The sequence below is a fragment of the Bubalus bubalis genome, chromosome 18 (assembly GCF_019923935.1).
Source record: "Bubalus bubalis isolate 160015118507 breed Murrah chromosome 18, NDDB_SH_1, whole genome shotgun sequence".
NCBI classification, from domain to species: domain Eukaryota; kingdom Metazoa; phylum Chordata; class Mammalia; order Artiodactyla; family Bovidae; genus Bubalus; species Bubalus bubalis.
Window position 1 is genome coordinate 62,270,827 of NC_059174.1, and position 24,900 is coordinate 62,295,726.

Consider the following 24,900-nt stretch of genomic DNA (forward strand, 5'->3'; position numbering starts at 1 on the left):
AACACAGATGATGCCTCACGAGGCAGACTCGCTGGGACCCTGGGCTGGCGACTGGAGATAAGCCAGGCTCCTTGGAGCTTGTGTGCAAGTCACGCTATGGCTCTGGCTTGATGAGTGCCAACTAGGGAAAGCCGGGCTGACGGGGGAGGAGGAGAGGGCCCTTCACCCCTGCCGTTGCATACTGTGTCTGGCTCCAGCCCCCACCCAAGGCTTCCCTCCTGGGTTGCAGAGCTCAGGACAGGCGAGGAACCATGTCCCCAGTCCTGTCTGCCCTCTTCTGTCTTGGTGAGTCATTCTGGAAAATGCTGAGGGACAGGCAGTGGGCTAGGAGACAGACTGGTTTTTTTTTTTTTTTTAAATTGCACCAGGGCAAGAGGTAACTTTCAGGGCAAGAGGCAACCTACAAGCATCACCTCACTTATTTGCTGGGTGGGAAAACCGGGACCCAGGGCGATGCTGCTTGTATGAATTATTCTAGTTTATTCATGGCTGGGTGGATAAAATGAATACATGTCTCAGATACATATAATATATATATATATTCTTTTTCAGGTTCTTTTCCCTTATAGGTTATTACAAAATATTGAGTAGCGTTCCCTGTATTCTGTAGTAGGTCCTTGTTGTATTATAATTTTTAATTTTGTTTGATGTGGATTTGATATCAGTGCTAGATTATAGATTTAGCTTGTCAATATCCCTTAAGGTTCTGGTGCCAACAATTTTGCTGTTTGTGACAATGTGATAGGACTTTGAGGGTATTATGCTAGGCAATATAAGCCAGATAAACAAATATTGCAGGATTCTACTTATACATGGAGTCTCAAAAAGTCAAACCCACAAAAGCAGAGAGTAGCTTGGTGATTGCCCAGGTTGGGGACAGGCGGTTGAGGGTGGAGGTGTGGGTAATGGGGAGGTAGATGATATGGGTCAAAAGGTACAAACTTTCACTTGTAAGATGAAATCAGTTCAAGGGTTTAAGTCATAACATGGTGGCAATAGTTAACCATTCTATAGCACATACCTGAAATTTGCCAAAAGAGTAGATTTAGATTTCTCACCAGAAACATACCACAAAATATATTTAATTATGTGAGGTGACGGATGTGTTAACTAGCTTGATTGCGGTAATTATTTTACAGGTCATCACCTTGGATATGTAAGATTTCTATTTGTCAGTCCATCTCAATAACGCTGGAGTAAGAGTCTCCTGTAATAGGACTGGTGGGGAGGCTCAGATGCATTTTTTTTAAGTCTCCTTCTTATCAAGCTCTATTCTGGGCACGTCTGCGCATGATTTCCTTGTTTCTTCAAAGGAATTTTATCACAAAAAAGGACAGAGGCTCCCGGGGCTAAGCAGGAAGGGAGAGCAGTTGTGTTATCGGGGATAAGAGTGCATAACTGTGAAGACAAGCTGCCCCTCAGTCACTCATGCCTTTATCCACCCTTGAAAGAACTCACGGAGCTCCTGCACATGCATTATTCTGTGCTTTTATTTTATTTTTGGCTGTGCTGGGTCTTTGCTGCTGCATGTGGGCTTTCTCTAGTTGTGGTGATGGGGGCTCCTCTCTGGTTGCGGTGCCCAGTCTTCTCATTGCGGTGGCTTCTCTTGTTGCGGAGCACAGGCTCTGGGGCCCGCAGGCTTCAGCAGTCGCAGCACCTGGGCTCAGCAGTTGCAGTTCCCCGGCTCTAGAGCACCGGCTCAGTAGTTGTGGCACACGGGCTCAGTTGCTGCCAGGCACGTGGGGTCTTCCCGCATCAGGGATCGAACCCGTGTCTCCTGCACTGGCAGGCAGATTCTTTACCACTGAGCCACCAGGGAAGCCCTACTCTGTGTTTCTAAAAAGACACTCATTTAATCCCCATCACGGCCTGATGAAGCAGGGCCTCCTGGTATTCCCATCTCACAGATGAGAACACAGGCCCAGAGGGATTAAGTAACTTGTTTAAGGTCATGCAGCGACAGGCTCAAACACAAACTAAGGAATGTTAGCACCACATCCACATGATTTACTGCGAAAATGTGCTGCCTGTGTTTAAATCTACCTCCTGCCAGTTGCAGGGCTATGGACCTCATGGGATATACTGTGCAAAAAAAAAAAAAAAAAAAAAAAAAAAAAAAAATTTGTTGTTTATCTGAAATTCAAATTTAACTGGGAGCCCTGTGTTTATTTTTTAATTTTTATTAACTGGCCATGCCACAGGGCTTGTGGCATCTTAGTTCCCTGAGCAGGGATTGAACCTGGGCCCCTGCATTGGAAGGGCAGAGTCCGGGTCACTGGACCACCAGAGACGTCCCAGGCTGGCTTCTTTCACTTCAATCATGTGCTTGTGTATCTTTGAAAAAAAAATGACACACCCACACAATCATGACAAAAGAAAGGGAATACTTAAAACTAACACAAGGTTATTAATCAACTATCAGTTCAGTTCGGTTCAGTCGTTCAGGCGAGTCTGACTCTTTAGGACTCCATGGACTGCAGCACGTCAGGCCTCCCTGTCCATCATTAACTCCCGGGGTTTACCCAAACTCATGTCCATGGAGTCGGTGATGCGATCCAACCATCTCATCCTCTGTCGTCCCCTTCTCCTCCTGCTTTCAATCTTTCCTGGCATCAGGGTCTTTTCAAATGAGTCAGCTCTTCACATCAGGTGGCCAAAATATTGGAGCTTCAGCTTCAGAATCAGTTCTTCCAATGAATATTCAGGACTGATTTCCTTTAGGATAGACTGGTTGGATCTCCTTGCTGTCCAAGGGACTCTCAACTATATCCTCAATTAAAAAAAGCAAAACATGCAAGTTTGTCAGCTCAGTGTGCAGCATGTAGGAGGTGTGGGTACACATGAGGTCCTCGTGACTGGTCACTTGCTCTTTCCCCAGGGCTGTGTCTGGGCCGGGTGATACGCGCTCCGGAAGGTGAGTCCAGATCCGTCTTCTGGGTTCAGCCAGTGAGAAGGCAGGAGCTGGGGGAGGGACCGGGACAGGAGGTCTCTGTCGGAAGCTGAGCTCCTCTAGGATTTGCTTCGCTTCCAGGTCCCCTGTCCGAGCCCTCCCTCCAGGCCCTGCCCAGCTCCCTCGTGCCCCTGGGGAGGCCGGTGACCATTCGCTGCCAGGGGCCTCCGGATGCAGAACTGTACCGCCTGGAGAAGCTGAAATCCGGGAGGTATTTTGACCAGGCGGAGATCTTCATTTCGGCAATGGAAAGAGACCAAGCCGGCCGCTACCGCTGCTCCTATCAGATAGGGATGCGCTGGTCCCCTCCCAGCAGCCAGCTGGAGCTGGTTGCTACTGGTAACCGGGGGTGGGCAGGGCTGGACGTGGAGCCTCAGGGCCGCATGGTCCTCTGTTCTGGGCGCCAAGAGGGTGAGAGTGGGGGTTGATGAAGACCCTAAACCCAAAGTCCCAGGGCGAGGGCAGGGGGTGGGGATGTTGGGATTAGGGTGGGGCAAGCAAGATGTTGGCCTTGAATGCCACATTTAGGGAAAGTGCCCAAAACTCAGTAACCCACATAAATAATATGTTAATACAATATTTAAAAAAAACACCCCAAATCAATGCATAAAATCCAGGATGTTCACAATAGCACAATTTTAAATAAAGACAGATTCCTAGATTGTCATTCCAAGTCCCATCCAAGCCTGACACGAGAGCAAAAAATGTGCACCCCTCTAGCCACGTTTATCCCTTAAAAAATATTTATTTTGTGGCCACAGCCTTGGGGCATGTGGGATCTTAGTTTTCCATCCAGGGGTCCAACCACCTGGTCCCTTCAATGGAAAGGTGGAGTCTTAACCACTTTCTCTCTCTCTTTCTCTTTTATCCTCCCCACCCCCCCCCGCCCAGTTTTAATATTTTTTAATTGAAGTATAGTTGATTTACAATGCTGTTAATTTCTGCTGTACTGCAAAGTGCTCCAGTTATACATATATTTTTTTGAAAACCATTTTCCCACTATGGTTTATCCTAGGGTGTTGAATATAGTACTCTGTGCTGTACAGTAGTAGAACCTTGTTATTTATCCCTCCTATATATAAATGCTTATATCTGCTAACCCCAACCTCCCACTCCATGCCTCTCCCAACCCTCTTTCCCTTGGCAACCACCAGTCTGTGCTCTGTGTCCATGAGTCTGTTTCTGTTTCATTTGTGTCGTATTTTAGATCCCACATGTACTTGATATCATGTGCTACTTGTCTTTCTCTGTCTGACTTACTTCCCTTAGTGTGATTGTCTCTAGTTGCACATGGCATGTTGTTGCAAATGGTGTTATTTCATTCTTCTTTGTGGCTATGTGGTGTTCCATTGTCTATACGGACCGCATCTTCTTTATCCATTCCTCTGCCAGTGCATATTGAGGCTGTCTCCATGTCTTAGCTATTGTGAATATTGCTGGTGTGAACATAAGCGTGCATGTATCTTTTTGAGTTCGAGTTTTGTCTGGATGTGTCCAGGAGAGGGGTTGCTGGATCATATGGTGGGTAATTCTATTTTTAGTTTTCTGAGGAACCTCCATACTGTTTTCCACAGTGGCCACCATCTTTAATACTAAAGTTCTCTCCTTTCCCAGGAACTTCCCCTAAGCCCTCGCTCTCAGCCCAGCCCAGCACGGCGGTGCCCGCAGGAGTGACCGTGACTCTACGCTGTCAGAGCCAATATGGTTTTGACCAATTTGCTCTCTACAAGGAGGGGGACACCAGGCCCTTCAAGACACCGGAGAGGTGGTACCGGGCAGACTTCCCTATTGTCACGGTGACTGCAGCCCACAGCGGAATCTACCGATGCTATAGCTTTTCCAGCGCATATCCATACCTGTGGTCAGCCCCCAGCGACCCCCTGGAGCTTGTGGTCACAGGTCAGGGGTACAGACAAAATCTTTTCTCCAGCCTTGGCAGTCCCTGATGGAAGTTTCCAGGGGAGGGAGCATGGGAAGTCAGAGGCATTGGAGGGTGTTTGAGTGTCTGGGTGCTGTGTAACAAGTGACCACAAGTTTGCTGGCTTAAATTTCACAAATGTATTACCTTACAGTTCTGGAAGTCAGAAGTCTGAAATGGGTCCTGCAGGGATAAAACCAAGGTGTCAGCCAGGCTTCCTTCTGGAAGCTCAAGGGGAGGATTCATTTCTGGTGCCTTTTCCAGCTTTTAGAATCACCTGTATCTCTTGGCTCCCATGGTCCCTTCCTTCATCATCAAAGCCAGTTTCATAGTATTTTCTAATCTTTCTCTTTCTCTCTGACTCTTCCACCTTCCAGGTTCGCTCTTAGGCTTTTAAGGACTCTTGTAATTGGACCCACTCAGATAATCCAGGATGGTCTTCCCAGCCCAAGATTTTCTTTTGTTTAAAAAATGTGTATTGGAGTATAGTTGATTTATAGGGCTTCTCAGCTAGTGTGGTGCTAGTGGTAAAGAACCTGCCTGCTAATGCAGGAGATATAAGAGACTCACGTTCGATCCCTGGGTTGGGAAGATCCCCTGGAGGAGGCCATGGCAACCCACACCAGTATTCGTGCTTGGAGAATCCCTGTGGACACATAAGCCTGGTGGGCTACAGTCCAGGTTGCAAAGAGTTGGACACAACTGAAGTGACTTAGCACACACACACATGGTTGATTTACAATATGGTGTTAACTTTAGGTGTACAGCAAAGTGAATGAGTTATATGTATATATATATGCATACATATATTCACTTTACATTAATTAATCAGTTATTTTTATGTAAAAAATTTAATTTATGTATTTTTTCTTTTTTTTTGGCTGCACCTTGCGGCATGCGGGATCTTGGTTCCCTGACCAGGGACTGAGCTTGCACCCCCTGCAGTGGAAGCCTGGAGAAAGTGAAAGCCAGGAAAAAGAAAATTTAATACTGTTTTAATTTGAATGCTATGAATAATGCCTGGGTATTATTGCCTGGGAATACTGCTGGGAATAATGTCTGGGTGATTGGTCTGGGTAAACAAGCAGATAGCAAGGGTCATGGGAGAGGAAAGGAGCTGTTTTGTTCCCTTGGCAGTCCCCATTTGTCCCCACATAGGATGCCTGTCTTTCTCTGTACATAGTCCATGGTTTTTGCCTCCTCATCTGGTTCCCAGGAGACAAAAGCCACTTTTGTTCCCAGGATCTGTAGGATGGCAGGTCACAGGGATCCAGAAGAAGGGACAGGACTGCAGTTTGGAAAGTAGAGAAGGCAGCTACAGGGATCACCATTCATTAACTCCAGAATGTGCTAGGTGTGACTTTCAAACGCTGTTTAGGACTCACCGCAGTCCAGTGATGGAAGCATCCACATTTTTATTTTCCAGGTGAGGAAACTGGGTTTGCTCAGGAACCACACATAACAGTGCACAGATCGCTCTCTCTCTCTCTCTTTTTTTTCCTGATTTCTCAGGGACCTCTGTGACCCCCAGCTGGCTGCCCACAGAGCCGCCTTCCACTGTAACAGGTAGGTTTTGGAGCATTCACCCTGTGTCTGTGGTATAAAGGGACAGGAACCCCATTATCCTTCTCCTCTTTGTCTAGATTTCTCGATTTACTTGAATACTGGAGTGGGTTGCCATTTCCCCCTCAGGGGATCTTCTTACATAACTACAGTACAACAGAAAAACCAGAAGTCTGACATTGGCACACTATATATGTATAGTTCTATGTCGATTTATCACACAGATTCATATAACTACCATTGCATTCAAAATACTGTTCCCAGGGAAGAAAACAAAAAATGCTATTCCAACCTCACAAAGATATTTCTCAGGGTCCCCCCTTTATAGACACCCCTCCCCTCCCATGATCCCTAACCCCTGGCTAATTTGTTCTTCCTAGATTTAATTTTGTCATTTTGAGAATGTTACATATAAACGGAATCATACAACATGGGACTTTTTGAGATTGTCTCCCCCCACTCCACATCATAATACTCGATGGACATGAGTTTGAGCAAGCTCCGAGAGTTGGTGATGGACAGGGAAGTCTGGTGTGCTGTAGTCTATGGCGTTGCAAAGAGTTGGACATAACTGAGCTACTGAACTGAACTGATCATAATACCCTTGAGATTTTTCCAAGTTGTTGCATGAATCAATAGTGCTTCCTTTTTCAAAGAAAATTAAAAAAAAATTATTTGTCCTTGGCTGTGCTGGGTCTTCATTGCTGAATGGGCTTTTTTTTCCAGATGTGGAGAGCGGTGGCTACCCTCTAGTTGCAATACATGGGTTTCTTATTGTGGTGGCTTCCCTTGTTTCAGAGCATGGGCTCTAGAGCATGTGGGCTTCAGTAGTTGCAGCTCATAGGCTCTAGAGCACAGGCTCAATAGTTGTAGCATAGGGGCTTAACTGCTCCACAGTATGTGGGGTCTTTCTGGACCAGGGATCGAACCCATGTCTCCTGCATTGCAGGCAGATTCTTTACCGCAGAGCCAACAGGGAAGCCCTCACCCTCAGTATATACAGTCAAGAATATTTAAAAAAGTGTATTCACACAGAAGCTTGTATGTGAATATTCATATAGTAGCAGAATTCACAATAGCCCCAACGTGGAAGTAACCCAGTGTCCATCAGCGGATGAATGGAGCCATTTCTCAGGAAGCCACTCAGAAGTAGAAGACGGGTTTATTTTGGGCTTTCTGAGTTTGTTTTTCCTCTGTGTCTGTGCAGTGTGTGGTAGATAAATGAGTTCCAGGAAGATCGGATAGCTCAGAAGGGGTAAGGGGAGTAGGGACTCACTGAACAGACACGACATTACCCACTTTCTTATAATCTTCTTGCTTAGAATTCACAGAAGCCTCCAGGAAACTGAACCACTCGACTGCGAGCGAAGCCTCCACAACTGGTGAGTAACCAGGCACTCAGAGCTCGCTCTTCCATCATCTAAGGCTGTCAGCTTTCAGTCTGCTTCTCAAAACCACCTGACTCTTCCCAGGAAAGTCCTTGATTTGAGGGCGAGGGTGGGGTGGAGATGGGCTCTGAGCATGGGGGCAGAGGAGCATTCTGGGAAACGTGGCTGCCTCCAAGATGGAGGCACCGAGGCTACCATGGGGACACCATTACTTATCCCTACACTGTGCTCTTCTTCTTCTTTTCTAAATTTACTTTTAATTGAGGGACAACTGCTTTACAATGACGTGTTGGTTTCTGCTGTACAGCAACGTGAGTCAGCTATACACATGTCCCCTCCCTCTTGAGCCTCCCCCCCTTCCCCAGCACTGCGCTGTTTTTCTTTTTCTTTTGGACTTTCTCTCACTTAGTGTGTTGCCACAAGAACTCTTCTACGTGGGTAGTAAGTTCTGTGCTGGGGTCCAGCCCCGGTGGATCCAGGGAATTCGAAGGGGAGACAGCTTCGGCGATCAGGATACCATAGAATTAAAGATATAAAGAGTGGTTAAATAAGGATAGCTCAGTGAGAAAATTCAGTGGAGAAAAAAGGCTGAATAACTTGGTTTACGTGGCAAGCTAATAAAATTCCAAGACAAGGAATTTGCGTCATCTACGTAGGCCGCAGGGGTCCTCCCATTCTCCCGAAGGAGAGGAGACACTAAGGCCTCCCTGGTCAGATCTTAGAAGCCCAGGCAAAATTAGTAGGCTTGATGAGCCTCCATGTTCCAGATGGGAATTCAGCCAGAAGGTGAGAGAAAGAACGACATGGGGAGACCAAGCTTCGGTGAACAAGGCCCACACTTTATTTTCCAAAGTAGTTTTTATACCTTAAGTTGTGCATAGAGGATAATGGGGGAAGGGGTAGAGTCATGCAGTAAGCCAGGCTTTCTTCCTGCAAACTTATCATATGCAAAAGTGTAGGTGATTTACATCATCTTCTGGCCAGGAGGCCTGTTAACATTTTATGACCCTTTCTTCAGAAAACTTATTTTCTCTAAAGGTGATTATTCTAAAGTCAGGTGCCACCCTCCGAAAGCATTAGATAAAGTTGCATTCCTATAGGGCAAAGTTGTGGTGGGCTATAACAAGAAAAGAATTAACTCAAGGGTCCAAGGTTACAAACATTAAAGTTACTACTTACATTCCTATACACCAATTATATTAATCAATACACTCCCAGGGACACAGTAGGTAAGGGATATGGAAACTTAGCAGCAAATATTGGCGCAAGAAGTGAAAAACCCTTCACCAATACAATTTCTAATCAATCTTTTAACTGTTCAAAGGAATCTGTATTTAGACAGTTTAGAACATCTCACGCCTCTCACGGTTGGGAGGCTATGAACAATCACACGTGGCCGGAAGAATCTGTTCAGGCAGGCTAGAGGACTTCCAAAGGAGTCTGTAGGTTGAAACATTCTTGTCACACCCAGGAACTTTATTAGCTGGAGCTGTAAGTTAACTCTTTTTCAGAGAGAGGTGGTGGTGGGGGACAGCCCCCCGTAAAGTCAGAGGTGTAGGTGAGAGCACAAAGCAGTAAAGTAGGCAGACTCTGGTTATGGGGGTAGATGCTCGAGAATTTCCAGGGGGACTCCTGAGGCTCAATCCCGCCTTTGCGTATGCCGAGCCTCCTTCCTCACGACCTCTGCCATGGGCAGAGTTCCTCACGCTGGCTCCCAGCAGTTTTGAATGTTTCTTTCTTTCTTTCTTTTTTTTTAAATTTGTTGGATGTGCTTCATGGGATAAAACAGGGATCAAACTCATGCCCTCTGCATTGGAAGTGCAGAGTCTTAATCACTGGACCCTCAGGGAAATCCCTTTGGTGTGCTCTTCCAACTTGGCTCTGATCCATGTGTGTAGCCTTGTTCCCCTTGCTTCCAGGCACGATCCTGTGCTTCAGCCCCACGTAGATCATAGTTCCCTGGACACAGCACATCCTCCAGTCCAGTGCAGTTATGTTTCCCTCACACTGTTGTGCTCTTTGCCTTTGGATTCCCTAGGAAGAGTCTCCTTTTCCTTCAAGGCAGAAAACCATGGCAGATTCCCTGAGGATTCCTTAGCTATCTTCATGGGGGCCACACACTTTAGGTTCCTGATTCCAGCAGGTACTTTCCAAGACTCTGAGGAGATTCTTCCCCATCCTATGTTCAAAACCCTTCTTGGTCCCCAGTCACTCTCAGGAGGATTAGGAAAACTGACCCATAGCTATTAAGTCATTTGTCAGATGGTAAAGAATCTACTTGTAATGCAGGAGACCTGAGTTCAGTCCCTGGGTCAGGAAGATCCCCTGGAGAAGGCAATGGCAACCCACTCCAGTATTCTTGCCTGGATAATTCCATGGACAGAGGAGCTACAGTCCATGGGGTCACAAAGAGTCAGACATGGCTGAGTGACTAACATTATCACTCTATCCACATCTAATAAGTGATGAGTCTGAGGTTCAAATCCAAACACTCTGACTCTGCAGTTCGTGTTGTTTACTCACTCAGTCATGTATGACTCTCTGCAACCCCATGGACTGTAGCTTACGAGGCTCCACTGTCCATGGGATTTCTCAGCCAAGAATACTGGTATGGGTTGGCCTTTCCCCCTCCAGGGGATCTTTCCAACCCAGGAATTGAACTCGTGTCTCCTGCATTGGCAGGCGTTTTTTTTTTTTTTTTTTTTTACCACCTAGCCATCAGAGAAGCCCTTTGTAGTTCACACTCTTCTTATAAACCTGGAATTCTGCCTCTCAATGCAGCTGCTCAGGATTGGGGTAGAAACAGGGGTAGAAGAGATTGTTCCACCTCTTTACACTTATCGTTTTTAATTCCCAGAAGCTTCTAGGAATATCACTGTCCTTCCAAAGGAGTCAGACCCTCCAACTGGTGAGTAAGTGTTCTTCTCTGGACCAACTTCCTGCCCCCTCTAGCCCATGTCTTTACCCCAAACTGGCTGCTTTCCCTGCAAAGAAGCTGAAGCTCTCTGGTCTTGGGTTCTGGTGTGTCAGCTAAGAAGGGGAGGGGTAGTGTTAGCATATGGAGCTCAGAATTGGGCAAACACCAGTGTGAAGGTGGAGATTATCTAAAAGGTCAGAAGAAGGGAAATTTCATCTCTGTCCCACCCCTTATGACAGTCTCCTCTTCCACAATCAGCCAAACAACCAGGTAGCGTCTGTGTATGGGGAGAAGTATCAGAGGCCTGTGAGGGGGTGAGTGGAATATGTGTTACTCAACGAATGGGGCTTATCTAGTCCTGATTCTTGGTAAGGATGGGAGGAATCCTCGAGGAAGAAGGTTGGTATCCTAGCTTGTTATTCTTCAGTTGTGTTTGACTCTTTGCAGCACCATGGACTGCAGTATGCCAGGCTTCACTGTCCTTCACCATCTCCTGGAGTTTGCTCAAACTCATATCCATGGAGTTGGTGATGCCATCCATCCATCTTGTCCTCTGTTGTTCCCTTCTTCTCCTGCCTTCAATCTTTCCCAGCATCAGGGTCTTTTCTAATGAGTCAGTTCTTTGCATCAGGTGGCCAAAGTATTGGAGTTTCAGTTTCAGCATCAGTCCTCCCAATGAATATTCATGGTTGATATCCTTTAGGGTTGACTGGTTTGATCTCCTTGCAGTCCAAGGACTCTCAAGAGTCTTCTCCAACACCACAGTTGAAAAGCATCAGTTCTTCAGCACTCAGCTTTCTTTATGGTCTAACTCTCACATCCATACGTGACTACTGGAAAAACCATAGATTTGACCAGACAGACCTTGGTTCGCAAAGCAATGTCTCTGCTTGTTAATATGCTGTCTAGGTTTGTCATAGCTTTTCTGGCTAGTGGAGAGTAATAGGTTTTCAGATGAAGGATTTGGCTGTGACAAACCCAATATGTGGCTTGGAGTGGGTCCTGGAGAGGAGCTTTTTTTTTTTTTTTTGCTTGTTTACTATTTATTTATAATTTTTATTTTTGACTGGGCTGGGTCTTAGTTGCAGCTTGAGGCATCTTTGATGTGACATGTGGTTTTCTCTCTAGTTGTGGTTCTTGGGCTCAGTAGTCAAGCTCACAGGCTTGTGGCATGTGGGACCTTAGTCCCCTGACCAGGGATCCAGCCTGTGTCCCCCTGCATTGGAAGGCAGATTTTAAACCACTGGACCACCAGGGAAGCCTCAAGATTATTATCATTATTTTTTTTGGATATGGGCCACTTTTAAAGTCTTCATTGTATTGCTTCTGTTTTATGTTTTGGTTTTTCGGCTTTGAGGGATCTTAGCTCCCCAACCAGGGATTGAACCTGCATCCCTGGCATTGGAAGGTCAAGTCTTAATCCCTGGACCACAAGGGAAGTCCCCTTGGAGCTGGGCTTTTATAATCTGCTCCTGTCTCTTCATGTTCCTCCAGGTCTTGCCCTCCAGCACTATGCCAAGGGCAATCTGGCCCGGATATGCCTTGGGGCTGTGATTCTAATTCTCCTGGTGGGGCTTCTGGCAGAAGACTGGCACAGCCGAAGGAAACCTCGGATGATGCACCGGATCAGAGCTGCACACAGGCCACTCCCACCCCTCCCGCAGACCCAGAAACCACAGGGTCGTCAGGATAGGGGTCGACCAGATGGTCACAATCGAGGCTTCCTTCACTAGAATCTCAGGCTTGGCTGCATCTAAGAGATTGGTCGTGCGAGTTGGGAGGGGATCTAGCGTGAGTAGACTATGAGAGCCACATTCTACTCACTGTTGTCTTGCTCGTTGCCTTTTTTTTTGGGGGGGGGAGAGTTGGACTGCGAGGCATGCGGGGATTTTAGTTTTGTAACCAGGGATTGAACCCATGCCCCCTGCATTGGAAGGAAGAGTCTTAACCACTAGACCACCAAGGAAGTCCCTCCAGATGGACTAATTTTTTTTCATTCTATTTATTTTTAATTGGAGGATAATTGCTTTACAATGCTGTGTTGGTCTCTGCCATACATCAACCTGAATCAGCCATAGGTATACACATGTCCCCTCCCTCTTGAACCTCCCTCCCACCTCCCACCCCTCTAGTTGTCACAGAGCACCAGTTTGAGCTCCCTGTGTCATACAGCAAATTCCCACTGGCTGTTTTACATGTGGTAGGGTATGTGTTTCAGGGCTGCTCTCTCAGTTCGTCCCCCCTCTTTTCCCCACTGAGGATTGACTTCTGACATCACCCCCTCTCACAGATGACCCAATCCATCCTCTGCCCAAAGCTCTCCCATGTGTCCCTGTTGCCCACCTGCCTTATGCTTTTTTTTTTTTAATTCTATTGACATACAGTTAATTTACAATGTTGTGTTAGTTTCTGGTATGCAGGAAAATGAATCAGTTCCTGAGGTTTTTTTTTTTTTTCCTGGTTATCCCCAAATGTAACCCTCATACTAACACTGTCTTAAGCTACCGTCTGAAAAAAAATCTCTTTTTGTTTCTTGGGTTGTACCTGACTCTTTCAGGCTTTTGGGTATTCTATTCTTTCCCCTTTGAATATAATAATAATTATAACCAACATGTTAATGACTTGCCTTTATATTAGAAAAAAACTCCAAAGTCCTAAGCTTATCCTAAAGGTTTGGATGGACTGGTGGTTGACAGGGGTTAAGGCAAGGAAGAAATAGGGAGTAATTACTTGTTGGTCAGTTGCTAAGTCGTGTCTGACTCTTTTTGACCCCATGGACTGCAGCACACCAGGCTTCCCTGTCCTTCACTGTCTCCTGGAGTTTGCTCAGATTCATGTCCATTGAGTTGATGATGCCATTCAACCATCTCACCCTCTGGCACCCCCGCCTTCTCCTTGTGCCTTTGATCTTTCCTAGCATCAAAGGGTAATTACTTAATTGGTGATTTTTTCTTTTCTAATTTTGCAGTGATGAAAACATTTTGCAACTAGGTAGAGGTGGTGGTTTCATAACAAAGTATACTAAATGGCACTGAGTTGTTCACCTTAAAATGGTAAATTTTATTTTACATGAATTTCACCTTAATAAAAAGGAAAAAAAAAAACAAACCCAACCTTACTCCCTGACATCCATCCCTGTCTGTGTGGGGTCACTTGTCCTAGGGAGATAAGTGACATAAGTCAGAAATACTTCCCTTTTCCTGTTGCTAGACTGTGGCACCTAGTTAGGTGCCCTCCTGCTAAACAAAAGCCTTTCTGTTGCTGACACAGTCTTCAAATGAAGTCCAGTCTGGCTCTCCCATGAATATGACTCTGGTACACATCTGGGGTTCCAGTTCCTACCAGAGTGAACCTCACACCCTGACTTTGTTAGGGAACTTCCCCCCAGGAGCTGTGATGAAGATTGGCAAGATCTAGCCCCTCCCTCAACACTGCCAGCCCCCAGGTTGCCTGCCTTCCTGGAGACTCTGAGCTCAGAGTCCTCCCCCAGTGTGCCCTCTGTGCCACTTGGGCTAGAGGAAACATCTAGAAGGAAGTAAGGTTTGGAAGAAAAAAAATAGTGCTTAATAAAAAAGTAATTCTTATAGAAAATAACATTAAAAAGAATATATAGATGTATATATCACCGAGTCACTTTGCCGTACAGCAGAAATTAACACACCAATGTACATCAACTATACTTCAATTTAAAAAAAAGCAAAAAATAAAGGTTCTAATAAAAAAGTAATTCTTGTACTGCTGTTTAAGGAATTTGGGGATTTTGTATGTCACAATGGAATTCTGGGGGCTGTAAGAAGAGCTATGCATACCATGAAGTTCTGTTTTCTGTGGAATCATTAAATCATTAACATGGAATCATTAAAAGTTAATCAGAGCAATGATGTGATCATACATGTGCTTCATGTATGTGTGTGTTAGTTGCTCAGTCCTGTCTGACTCTTTGCGACCCCATGGACCCCACCAGGTTCCTCTGTCCATGGTATTTCTCAGGCAAGAAAACTAGAGTGGGTTGCCATTTCCTCCTCCAGGGGATCTTCCTGACCCAGGGATCGAACTCTGGTTTCCTGCCTTGAAGGCGGATCCTTTACCTTCTGAGCCACCAGGGAAGGCCACTGAAGCACCTAAGAGGGCTGCAAAATATTGTGGGATTAGTAGGAGAAATACTCCAATGAGGAAGACTTGTCAGGTATCTAGCCACACAGATAAGAAATACCAGATCTGGGCAATGACTTCGCAGACAAATCAATGTGATCACCAACATTTCTTTTCCGTTCCCTCACCCCTGGGCTAAGTTCTCCCTGATTAAAGTACCTTTTCTCTAAGTTCAGTTGGAATCCATTCATAAATAAGACTTCACTCATGAATGCTTTCACCTTTATTTTTCTTGATAAACTCAAGATACAGACATTTCATCCACCACAGGGTTAAGTGATGAGTGTATGTTTTATGTAAACCAGAGGCTCAACCATGGCTAAACTAACATATGGCTAAGCAACTAACATCACTGAGAAGGCTCTTGGGAAGTTCACCATCACCTTGATGATCTAGGAATTTACTGGGGAATGAATGGCTCCAGGGGGATTCAGAAAATGAAGTCATGAGAAGAAGGTCTGTTATCTTTTGGGTCTCGATGATCACTCTCAATAGTCAGCTGTGGGTTGCTTTCCTTCATTTCTCTCAGCAGCTTCTGGATTTGAGCATCAGATTCATCTATCTTCAACCTAGGAGGTAGAATGTGGGAGAGAGAACGTTTTCTTATTGCTTTGAGGAACTTCATTCCAAATGCCCAGGTGCCTGGCAAAGCTCATGATTTAGGAATTTACGGAGCAAGGGCCATCTGCATTGGTTATTCTATGCTGCCAAGTAGAGTTCCAGATCGATTTGGTAGGGAAAAAAGATGCCACTGGGTTAACATTGGTGGTGGTGGTGGTGGTAGTGTAGTGACTAAGTTATGTCTGACTCTACAGTCATGGACCGTAGCCCACCAGTCTCCTCTGTCCATAGGATTTCCCAGGGGGAGAGTACTGGAGTGGGTTGCCATTTCCTTATCCAGGGCATCTTCCTGACCCAGGATCAAACCCAGGTCTCCCACATTGGTAGGCAGATTCTTTACCACTGAGCCACCAGGGAAGCCCTGGGTTAACATTGTAATGGTATAAAGGTACTACATAGCTTTGGGTGCTTGAATGATCTTGGGTGATTATATCATGCTTGGCACTAGAGATGGAGTTGATGAATACCTCTGTGATGTCCGTCTAAAACCTACCTATTCCATAACATTGACAACTTCTATTCGGTGAATCCAGGATGAGGCAGACACACTTGAATCAAGTCAGTGGGATTAACTTTTTATGCTCCTTGGCTACGAGCTTCTAGATAACTGCCACCCCGTATGTGACCTGTGATAAGACCAGTCTCATTTCTTGGATTTGCCTTTTAGTAACCATATTCAGTCATGTGTAAGTGGAAATGGGGAGTGGGGAAGCAGAGGGAATAATTAAATTAAAAATAAAAACAGGAGACCAAGGATATTGGCTGCCGTGTTTCTGATTGGCATTATAGTCCCAATTTTGCTGGCATATTAATCAAAATATGTTTTGATGTTTGAGTTTCACAATATGTCCATGCAATAAACCTTCAGTTATAAGATGAATAAGTTTTGGGGGTCTCATGTATAGCTTGATGACTATAGTTAATAATACTGTATTGTATATCTGATAGCTAAGAGAGTAAATCTTATGTGTTCACACCACACACACAAAGGTAACCGTGTGAGGCAATGGATGTGTTAATTACATTGATTGTGATGCTCATTCCACAATATATACATACATAAAAATATTACACTGCATACCTTAAATATATACAATTTTGTTAATTATATCTCAGTAAAGCTGACAGACCACCCCTGTCCCCAGACTCCATGTACCCCATTAACCTTAAGCTAGCTTGAGCAGAAACCTTGTCAGCAATCAATGTGCTGCTGCTGCTAAGTCACTTCAGTCATGTCCGACTCTTAGCGACCCCGGGGACTGTAGCCCACCAGGCTCCTCCATCCCTGGGATTCTCCAGGCAAGAGTACTGGACTGGGGTGCCATAGGCAAGATAGCTTCAAAATATTTAAAACATGACCCTTCAAGGTCAGACATAGTTGGGTCTATTCATGATTGTCAGAGGTTGGTCATAGTCTTTGGTAGAAAAACAAAAAAATAGTCCCATAGATGATCTGTGTGGGGTTGAAAGTGTTGAAGGAATCAGAAATGGGGTGTGAAGAACAGATCAGAAGATACAAATGTGTTACTCTAAGAACAAGGATGGTGCTGGAGAAGACGCTTGAGAGTCCCTTGGACAGCAAGGAGATCAAACAGTCAATACTAAAATAAACCAACACTTGAGTATTCATTGTAAAGACTGATGCTGAAGCCAAAGATGCAATCCTTTGGCCACCTGATATGAAGAGTCAACTCACTGGAAAAGACCCTGATAGTGGGAAAGACCAAAGGCAAAAGGAGAAGGGGGTAGCAGAGGATGTGATGGTTAGATAGCATTACTAACTCCACGGATGTGAATTTGAGCAAACTCTGGAGATGACGGAAGACAGAGGAGCCTGGTGTACTGCAGTCCATGGGGTTGCAGAGTTGGACATGACTTAGTGAATGAACAACAACAAAAGCCATTAATTGTCTAGGTTGCATTTGAGGATTTAAAAAAGTTCTCACACTCTTGGGAAGAGTTTTATGGTTCTTTGTTAACACAATAGCAAATCAACAATAGAGCAAGAACAATATAACAGTGAACAAGTAGAAGACAACCAGTTGGTGATAGCTTCTACGATCACAGATTACTTTGATTAGACAGCAAACTCACTCCAAAGAACATGCAAGTCTGGCATTGACCCACTGGACCTCTGTAATTAATACAGTCCACAAACAAACTTTCCAAAAACACCATAGAAGAGCTGTGATTCCATTTCCCTAATGAGACAATCGCTGGCCACCGTAACTCCCCCTCAGGTAGACAAACCCTAAGTCCAGCCTCTTGGTTTCCAGGTTGAGTTTTTGTCTCCTTCGACTCATCTTCTCTGTTAAAACAATGGAAGGAACCTATGGGAAAATTATCTCATAACCAGACATCAATAAATGAAAGTTGAATGTGAGGATTAAATGCCTACAACAAATTCCTGTAGTTTGTGTTCCCCCAAAACCTAGGATTGTGGAGCAAACACTCAGGGGAGTAGGAGGATCATACCTGAGTGTCTGGAGGGGACAACTTTGAAGTTTCAAGGCATCACACAGCATATTTACTCCACTGGACCCCAAGGAATTTTGGCCCAGGTCCAGCGTGATCAGGTTCTGATTGCTTCTAAGGGCAGATGAGAGTTCTGCACAAGAGAAGGGAGTGATGGCACATCCCCACAACCTGTAGGTGAAACACACACATTCACTGATTTACTCAACCAGTGCTCGTTGATACCACCCCATATGCCAGGCACACACTTGGGTGGTAGTGGTCTTTGTGGTCAGGGTTGATTTGGGGTCTTCTGTGGTTCACTATGAATTTGGGGATTAAATTTTGTGTGTGGGTATGAAAAATCCCATCCTGGTCAAATTGTTAATTTTTATTTATTCTTTAAAGATTTGCCTATTTTTGGCTGACTGGGTTTTCGTTGATGCGTGTGGGCCTTCTCCAGTTGCGATGTGTGGGGGCTACTCTCTAGTTACGGTGTTCAGGCTTCTCACTGCAGTGGTTTCTCTTGCTGGGAAGCATGGGCTCTAGGGTGTGCAAACGTCAGCAGTTGCAGCTCACAGGCTTTAGGAGTTGTGGCACATGGGCTTAGTCGTCCTGTGGCATGTGGGATCTTTCTGGACCAGGGATCGAACCCATGTCCCCTGTATTGGCAGGTGGATTCTTTACCACTGAGCCACCAGGAAAGCCCCATCCTGGTGGAATTTTTTAAATGCTCAATGAAAATTTCGGGGGAGGTCTGCTATATTGATAGTACCTTTTAGATACAGACTAAAGTTCAAAAAAAAAATCAATAACCTCAGATATGCAGATGACACCATCCTTATGGCAGAAAGTGAAGAGGAACTCAAAAGCCTCTTGGTGAAAGTGAAAGTGGAGAGTGAAAAAGTTGGCTTAAAGCTCAACATTCAGAAAACGAAGATCATGGCATCTGGTCCCATCACTTCATGGGAAATAGAAGGGGAAACAGTGTCAGACTTTATTTTTTTGGGCTCCAAAATCACTGCAGATGGTGACTGCAGCCATGAAATTAAAAGACGCTTACTCCCTGGAAGGAAAGTTATGACCAACCTAGATAGCATATTCAAAAGCAGAGACATTACTTTGCCAACAAAGGTTCATCTAGTCAAGCCTATGGTTTTTCCTGTGGTCATGTATGGGTGTGATAGTTGGACTGTGAAGAAGGCTGAGCGCTGAAGAACTGATGCTTTTGAAATGTGGTGTTGGAGAAGACTCTTGAGAGTCCCCTGGACTGCAAGGAGATCCAACCAGTCCATTCTGAAGGAGATCAGCCCTGGGATTTCTTTGGAAGGAATGATGCTAAAGCTGAAACTCCAGTAGTTTGGCCACCTCATGCGAAGAGTTGACTCATTGGAAAAGACTGTGATGCTGGGAGGGATTAGGGGCAGGAGGAGAAGGGCACAACAGAGGATGAGATGGCTGGATGGCATCAGTGACTTGATGGACATGAGCCTGAGTGAACTCCGGGAGTTGGTGGTGGACAGGGAGGCCTGGCGTGCTGCGATTCATGGAGTTGCAAAGAGTCAGACACGACTGAGCGACTGAACTGAACTGAACTGAAAGTTCACAAAACCGTAACTCACCATAGACATCTTAGTTTACACAGTGGTTTCTTCAAAGCCTCGCACAGAAACTTCAATCCAATAATTCCTATGTGATTCAGTCCCAGATCCAAGTGTGTGAGGCTTGAATTTTGCTGGAGGAGTGTCGAGAGATGAATGCAGCCATCGCTGGTTATGTTGCAACACCATAGCCTAGAAATCAGATCACATGAAGAAAAAATTTTTCTTTTCTCCCACTGATGAGACACACCAAAACCATGACCATCTATCTCAAGCCATGGCTTTTTAGATGAGTTTGAAGACATTGGTCAGTAACTAGAAACTGCCCTACTTGAATCCAGTATGCATGTATATACGTACAACACACACACACACACACACACACACACACACACACACACACAGCCAGCACAGACTTACACCAGGGTTTGCAGTTGACATTCAGGGTAAGTCAGGCCCTCACACAGCAATTTCACCCCACGATCTCCAAGAGCATTCTTGGCCAAACACAGGTGGGTCAGCCTTTGGTTGACAATCAAAGCCGAAGACAGATCTTTGCAGTAGGCTTCTGTAAGCTGACAGTTTTCCAACCTGCAAAAGCACCACACAGATAGCAAGATGGTGAAAACATTTCCAGGACCCAACTTTTCTTGGCTGTCTTCAATGACTAGAGTATTCGGTCACACCCCTTTTTGTTAATTCTCTGCCCTTTGTCAGTGGTGTGCTAGTGATCGTGGTCATAAAGGGACAGGAATGAGAGAAGGATGAGATACACAAGCCATTTGTCTGGGGCCAAAAATGGGAGCCAGGCATCTATATCAGTTGGGTGCTCCATCCTGGTCACCCAGCAATTCCAGGTGTTACCTCTTCTCTTCTCTGTGTGACCCTACATACACCACAAAGATGCTTGATGGAAAGAGAGGAGAGACTTACGACAACCTCTGTAGGAAGCACGTTGGATATCTCAGGGTCATGTAGAGCAACTTGGCTCCCTCATCCAGGAACTCATTTGCTGTGAGGTTCAAGCATGTGAGGGACTGATTGGTTTTGAGGCAGCAGGAGAGATCAGCCCATTGCTGAGTGGTGGCAGAACAAGACACCAACCTGCAGGAGAAATGGCAACAAGTCATTCACGAGGACCAAACACTGGATGCACGACTGTCTACAGTTTTGTCTCTCACTCTGTTATGTTAGGGCTTCCCAGGTGGGTCTAGTGGTAAAGAACCCACCTGCCAGTGCAGGAGACTAAGAGACGTGGGTTTGATCCCTGGGTTGGGAAGATCCCCTGGAGGTGGGCATGGCAACCCACTCCAGTATTCTTACCTGGAGAATCCCATGGACAGAATAGCCTGGTGGGATACGGTCCATGGGGTCATAAAGAGTTGGACCCAGCTGAAATGACCTAGCATGCCATTATGTTAACCCTGGATTAAATTATCTGGAGCAGAGGTTGTCCAAGTGTGATTCCTGGACCAGTTGCATCAGCACCACCTGGTAACTGTGTAGAAATGCAAATCGTCTAGAGACTCTAGATGTAGAGGCCAGCGATCTATGTTTTAAGGTATCCTGCAGTCACCTGGAAGATGTCTTTTAACAAATTCCTGGGCCATATACCCAGAATTTGATTCTGAAGATCTGGGTGAGACCCAAGAATTTGGATCTTTTTATCAAGTTCCCCAGGGATGGTGCTGCTGCTGGTGGTCTGGAGATGATACATCAAGAACTACTTATTTAAAAATCCAGCCAACCAAGAATATTGTGCAACTGTATTCTATCTGGAGATACGTATTCTATTCCTGGAGGTACACATTCTTCATCATGAGCAAATAAAACTTTATTGGAACATGATATATAGTATCATGATAAAGAATATGCATTTTCAGGAGTAGAATATAGGTAACATGTTTTTCTTTCTTTGGAGGGAGGGTGGGCCATGCTGCCTGGCATGTGGGATCTTTGTTCCCTGACTAGGGATTGAATCTGCACCCCCTGCAAGGGAAGCATGGAGTCTTAAACACTGGACCTCCAGGGGAGTCCCCTCCAGCTCATTTTCTATTCTGGGGCATGTGCCTTAAGTGGTGGTGGTTGTTGTTTAGTCATTAAGTTGTTCCGACTCTATCCAGTCAGAATAAGGGATTCCTGCCCCTTCCAATTTGCACAGCATTGCCATGGAGGTCTGTGCTAGCCTGTTCACAGGCTGAGCGCTTTCAGTGATGGTGAGGCTGATATACCTGAGATACTTCAGATTACATTTGGGGTTCCTCAAGACCTCACACAACGGGGGAAGCATGTCATTCTGGTCGTTTCCTTGAAGGGTCAGATGTGTTAAAGTCTTGTGACCACCAAAAGCCATGCAGAAGTTCCGATAAGTGTCAGCTGGGGAAATATTTTTGAGGCTAGGGAAAAGAACAGGTGTTAGCTTGAGTTTGTATACCTACACTGCATACACATAGAATAAAGAGCTGCCATGGGCTTAAGTGTTAGAATTAATTTTTTTCATATCTTTACCTTTATTGACATACTGTTCACAGATAAACCTGTGTATATTTAAAGCATATGACTCCATGTTTTGATATACAAGTACCTTGTGAAGTCACCCCTACTATCAAGCCACCACTGCACATAGATCCCCTTCCTTCTTTTCTTCTGTGGTGAGGACACTTATGGTGAACTGTCTTAGCAAATTTCAAGTATTCAGAGTGTTAGCAGTCATCACATTGGTGTCCATCAGGTCACCAGAACTTACCATCTTGCATAGCTGAAACTTTGTGCTGTTTAATGAACAGCTCATTACAATTAGAAGCTCGAGTTTCATTTTTTTTAAAGCAGGAAAGAATTTTAATTATCCAATTCTTCTCATAGAAGAAAAAGATCTGAGCTGTTAGTAGCTGTCATGTCATAGATGGATAGATGGATAGACAGACAGACAGATGATAGATCTTATGAAAGTAGAAGCTCCAATTTCTTTGGTTGTTTCAAACTTTTGCCGAAGGGAAGTCAGTCATAAGCAGTCATTTTAGACAAAAGCTGTTCTCCTATGGCTTTTTGAGAAAGATAAGGCAGCATCTCTTTTTCTTGAAGTGTTACCAATGGGTGCATTTCAACAATGCTATGTTCTTGATGACAAAATTATAATGGAGGAATCACAGTTCAGGTATTCAAAATTGGACTCAGGTGGCTACTGGGAATCTGGTCTAAGACACCTCTCTGCATCACTGAGATCTTGAACTTTCTTAAAAAGCCCAAGGACACCATCCTCCAACCCCACCCTTATGGTCTCTTCAATCTCCCCTTGTAACTATGTAACCATTTCAAACCCCAGGCAATCCTTGCTCAAGGAGCACTCTTACTTCTTGCCAGCTCCAATTATAATTCTTGATAAACAACTCAGGTAACTGACTGTAACACTGCATTTTCTGCTTTATAAACCTCCTCAATTTTGTAGTCATGGGGAACACAGTTTAAACATTTCCTGAATCTGTGTCTCTTGGGCTGTGGTCCTAAATAACCCCAAATCAGCACCTTTTAATCTCAATCAAGTCTCCATTTCTGAAATGTTGGTTAACAGCCTGCTGAATACTTTGACTCCAATGAATGCTCTTGGGCTTAGAATCAGGAATGCAGAGCCAATAAAACCCAAAGTGGGAAGAGCTCTTATTCCTCTGTGTCGAGAAAGAAAAATACCAAAAGAGGACTAGCTACACAAACGAACCTCAGGTCCAGGAAAACTTTAACTAAAATGCTATCCTAGGGGGACAAAATGTGATAAGCTTGGACATGCCCTGGAAGTTTTAATGCAGGGACTAGCTGCTACTTACACCACTTTCTGGAGACTAGATGCAGCAGAGGCTATTTTTTCGCAAAGAATTCTCACTGAAGAGGTACTGAGGAAGCTCTGACTGATGTCCAGAAACAGCAGATTCCTGCTTGAGTCAAACACAGAACAAAGATCCATCCAGAGAGGGAGCATGTGTTGCTCATTCTGGGACCTATGGGAAAGAGACAAAGGAGGGACTTAACAAATACTGCTGGAGAGAAAAGTGGCATTTGTCTGTCTTCGTGAATGTGTTTCAGGTTGCTCTATGCATTATTGTTGTTTAGTTGCTCGATTGTCTTCTACTCTTTGTGATCCTATGGACTGTAGCCTGCCCGGCTCCTCTGTCTATGGGATCTCCCAGGCAAGAATATTGGAGGGGGTTGGCATCCCCTTCTCCAGGGGATCTTCCTGACCCAGGGATCAAACCTGCATCTCCTGAACTGGCAGGTGGATTCTTTACTACTGAGCCACCTGGGAGGCCCTAATAAGAAATTATAACTCTAAAAGTTGGGTGATTTAATTATTTAGCACAAGTATCAGACAACCCAATATCTAAGACATATTACTGGAGAAAGAACTTGAACTTCTCACATGTCAACCTAACAGAGCCTTAAAATAAGTCAAAATTCTAGCCATATCATTGATCAAAGATTGAGAGCAATATACATCATTGATAAACACTTAAGAGTAGATGTACACATCAACTGAGGTTATTTGGATATTTGATGGCAAATCCATATACATAATATTCAAGCTAATTTATAACCACATTTGCTGACCTAAGATGATGTCCATAAAATTTTGAGAAAATACAATCTTTAAGTGGTTGCATATTCATGTACAAAGATTTCTCAAAGAATGGTTATTTTGTTCTGGTGATTGGTTTTGAGTGGAAGGATTTTAGCAGAGGAAAGATATAGGAGTCCTGGGTTCAATCCCTGTGTCAGGAAGATCCCGTGGAGTAGGAAATGGCAACCCACTTCAGTATTCTTGCCTGGGAAATCCCATGGACAGAGGAGTCTGGTGGGCTATAGTCCATGGGATCGCAAAAGAGTCAGACACAACTCAGTGACTAAACAAAGATTTAGATAAATTAATATGCTAGCCTGTCAAAACATTTGAGAGAAAGAAGGAGAAAAATTAGAATATGAATATAAATGGATCCATAAGGTAGAGAAATGCTGATGTCAAGTTATCATGGTCCTAACACTTCCTGGAAGTAAATCAAGCTTATGACTTCACCAAGTGGTGAAGGAAAGTGAGAGAATGTTAAGGGAATATGTAAAACAGACACCTCCACCAGGGGGCTAATGAGGGCATTTTATTCTAGTTCAACATATATACATGAAGATTTCAGACACAGATTTCAGATAACAACGTAGAAGGGAGGAAGAGGTGAGTTGATAAGGTGAATATCAGTATGTTGACAGGTATTACACATCAACTGTGAGGTAGAGATTTTAGATTGTGACCACAGGACTTTATAAGCCAATAGACTTGAGCTCTAATCCCAGCCAAA

The 24,900-nt window shown here is 44.7% G+C and overlaps 2 protein-coding genes across 4 annotated transcripts in view; one reads left to right on the forward strand and one right to left on the reverse strand.

The window, feature by feature from the left end:
- The first annotated feature begins 251 nt into the window (after window positions 1-251).
- GP6 (glycoprotein VI platelet) lies at window positions 252-12,668 on the forward strand. The gene is made up of 8 exons (XM_044931862.2): window positions 252-285; window positions 2,879-2,914; window positions 3,032-3,289; window positions 4,565-4,849; window positions 6,381-6,434; window positions 7,754-7,813; window positions 10,677-10,727; window positions 12,231-12,668. Exons 1-8 carry the CDS (start codon window positions 252-254, stop codon window positions 12,467-12,469), a joined length of 1,017 nt encoding a protein of 338 aa, XP_044787797.2. The 3' UTR covers window positions 12,470-12,668.
- A 2,428-nt stretch (window positions 12,669-15,096) lies between these two features.
- NLRP2 (NLR family pyrin domain containing 2) overlaps window positions 15,097-24,900 on the reverse strand; it is a 30,117-nt gene continuing 20,313 nt past the window's right edge. For 2 of the 3 annotated variants that reach the window (XM_025269681.3, XM_044930947.2), the window contains 7 exons: window positions 23,383-23,553; window positions 21,796-21,960; window positions 20,498-20,668; window positions 19,985-20,155; window positions 19,586-19,756; window positions 17,985-18,155; window positions 15,097-15,457 (listed from right to left, as the gene is read on the reverse strand). In XM_025269681.3, coding sequence (XP_025125466.3) covers window positions 15,319-15,457; window positions 17,985-18,155; window positions 19,586-19,756; window positions 19,985-20,155; window positions 20,498-20,668; window positions 21,796-21,960; window positions 23,383-23,553 — 1,159 coding nt within the window. In that variant the 3' untranslated portion in view covers window positions 15,097-15,318. The remainder of the gene's footprint in view (window positions 15,458-17,984; window positions 18,156-19,585; window positions 19,757-19,984; window positions 20,156-20,497; window positions 20,669-21,795; window positions 21,961-23,382; window positions 23,554-24,900) is intronic. The other variant, XM_044930948.2, reaches the window with a different exon arrangement.

Excerpts from the sequence above, each read along its gene's own strand:
- GP6 (XM_044931862.2), top strand. The coding sequence starts at position 252 with ATGTCCCCAGTCCTGTCTGCCCTCTTCTGTCTTG. Across the intron at positions 2,915-3,031 it reads GGTGATACGCGCTCCGGAAG|GTCCCCTGTCCGAGCCCTCC; the intron begins GTGAGTCCAGAT and ends CTTCGCTTCCAG. Across the intron at positions 3,290-4,564 it reads GCTGGAGCTGGTTGCTACTG|GAACTTCCCCTAAGCCCTCG; the intron begins GTAACCGGGGGT and ends CTCCTTTCCCAG.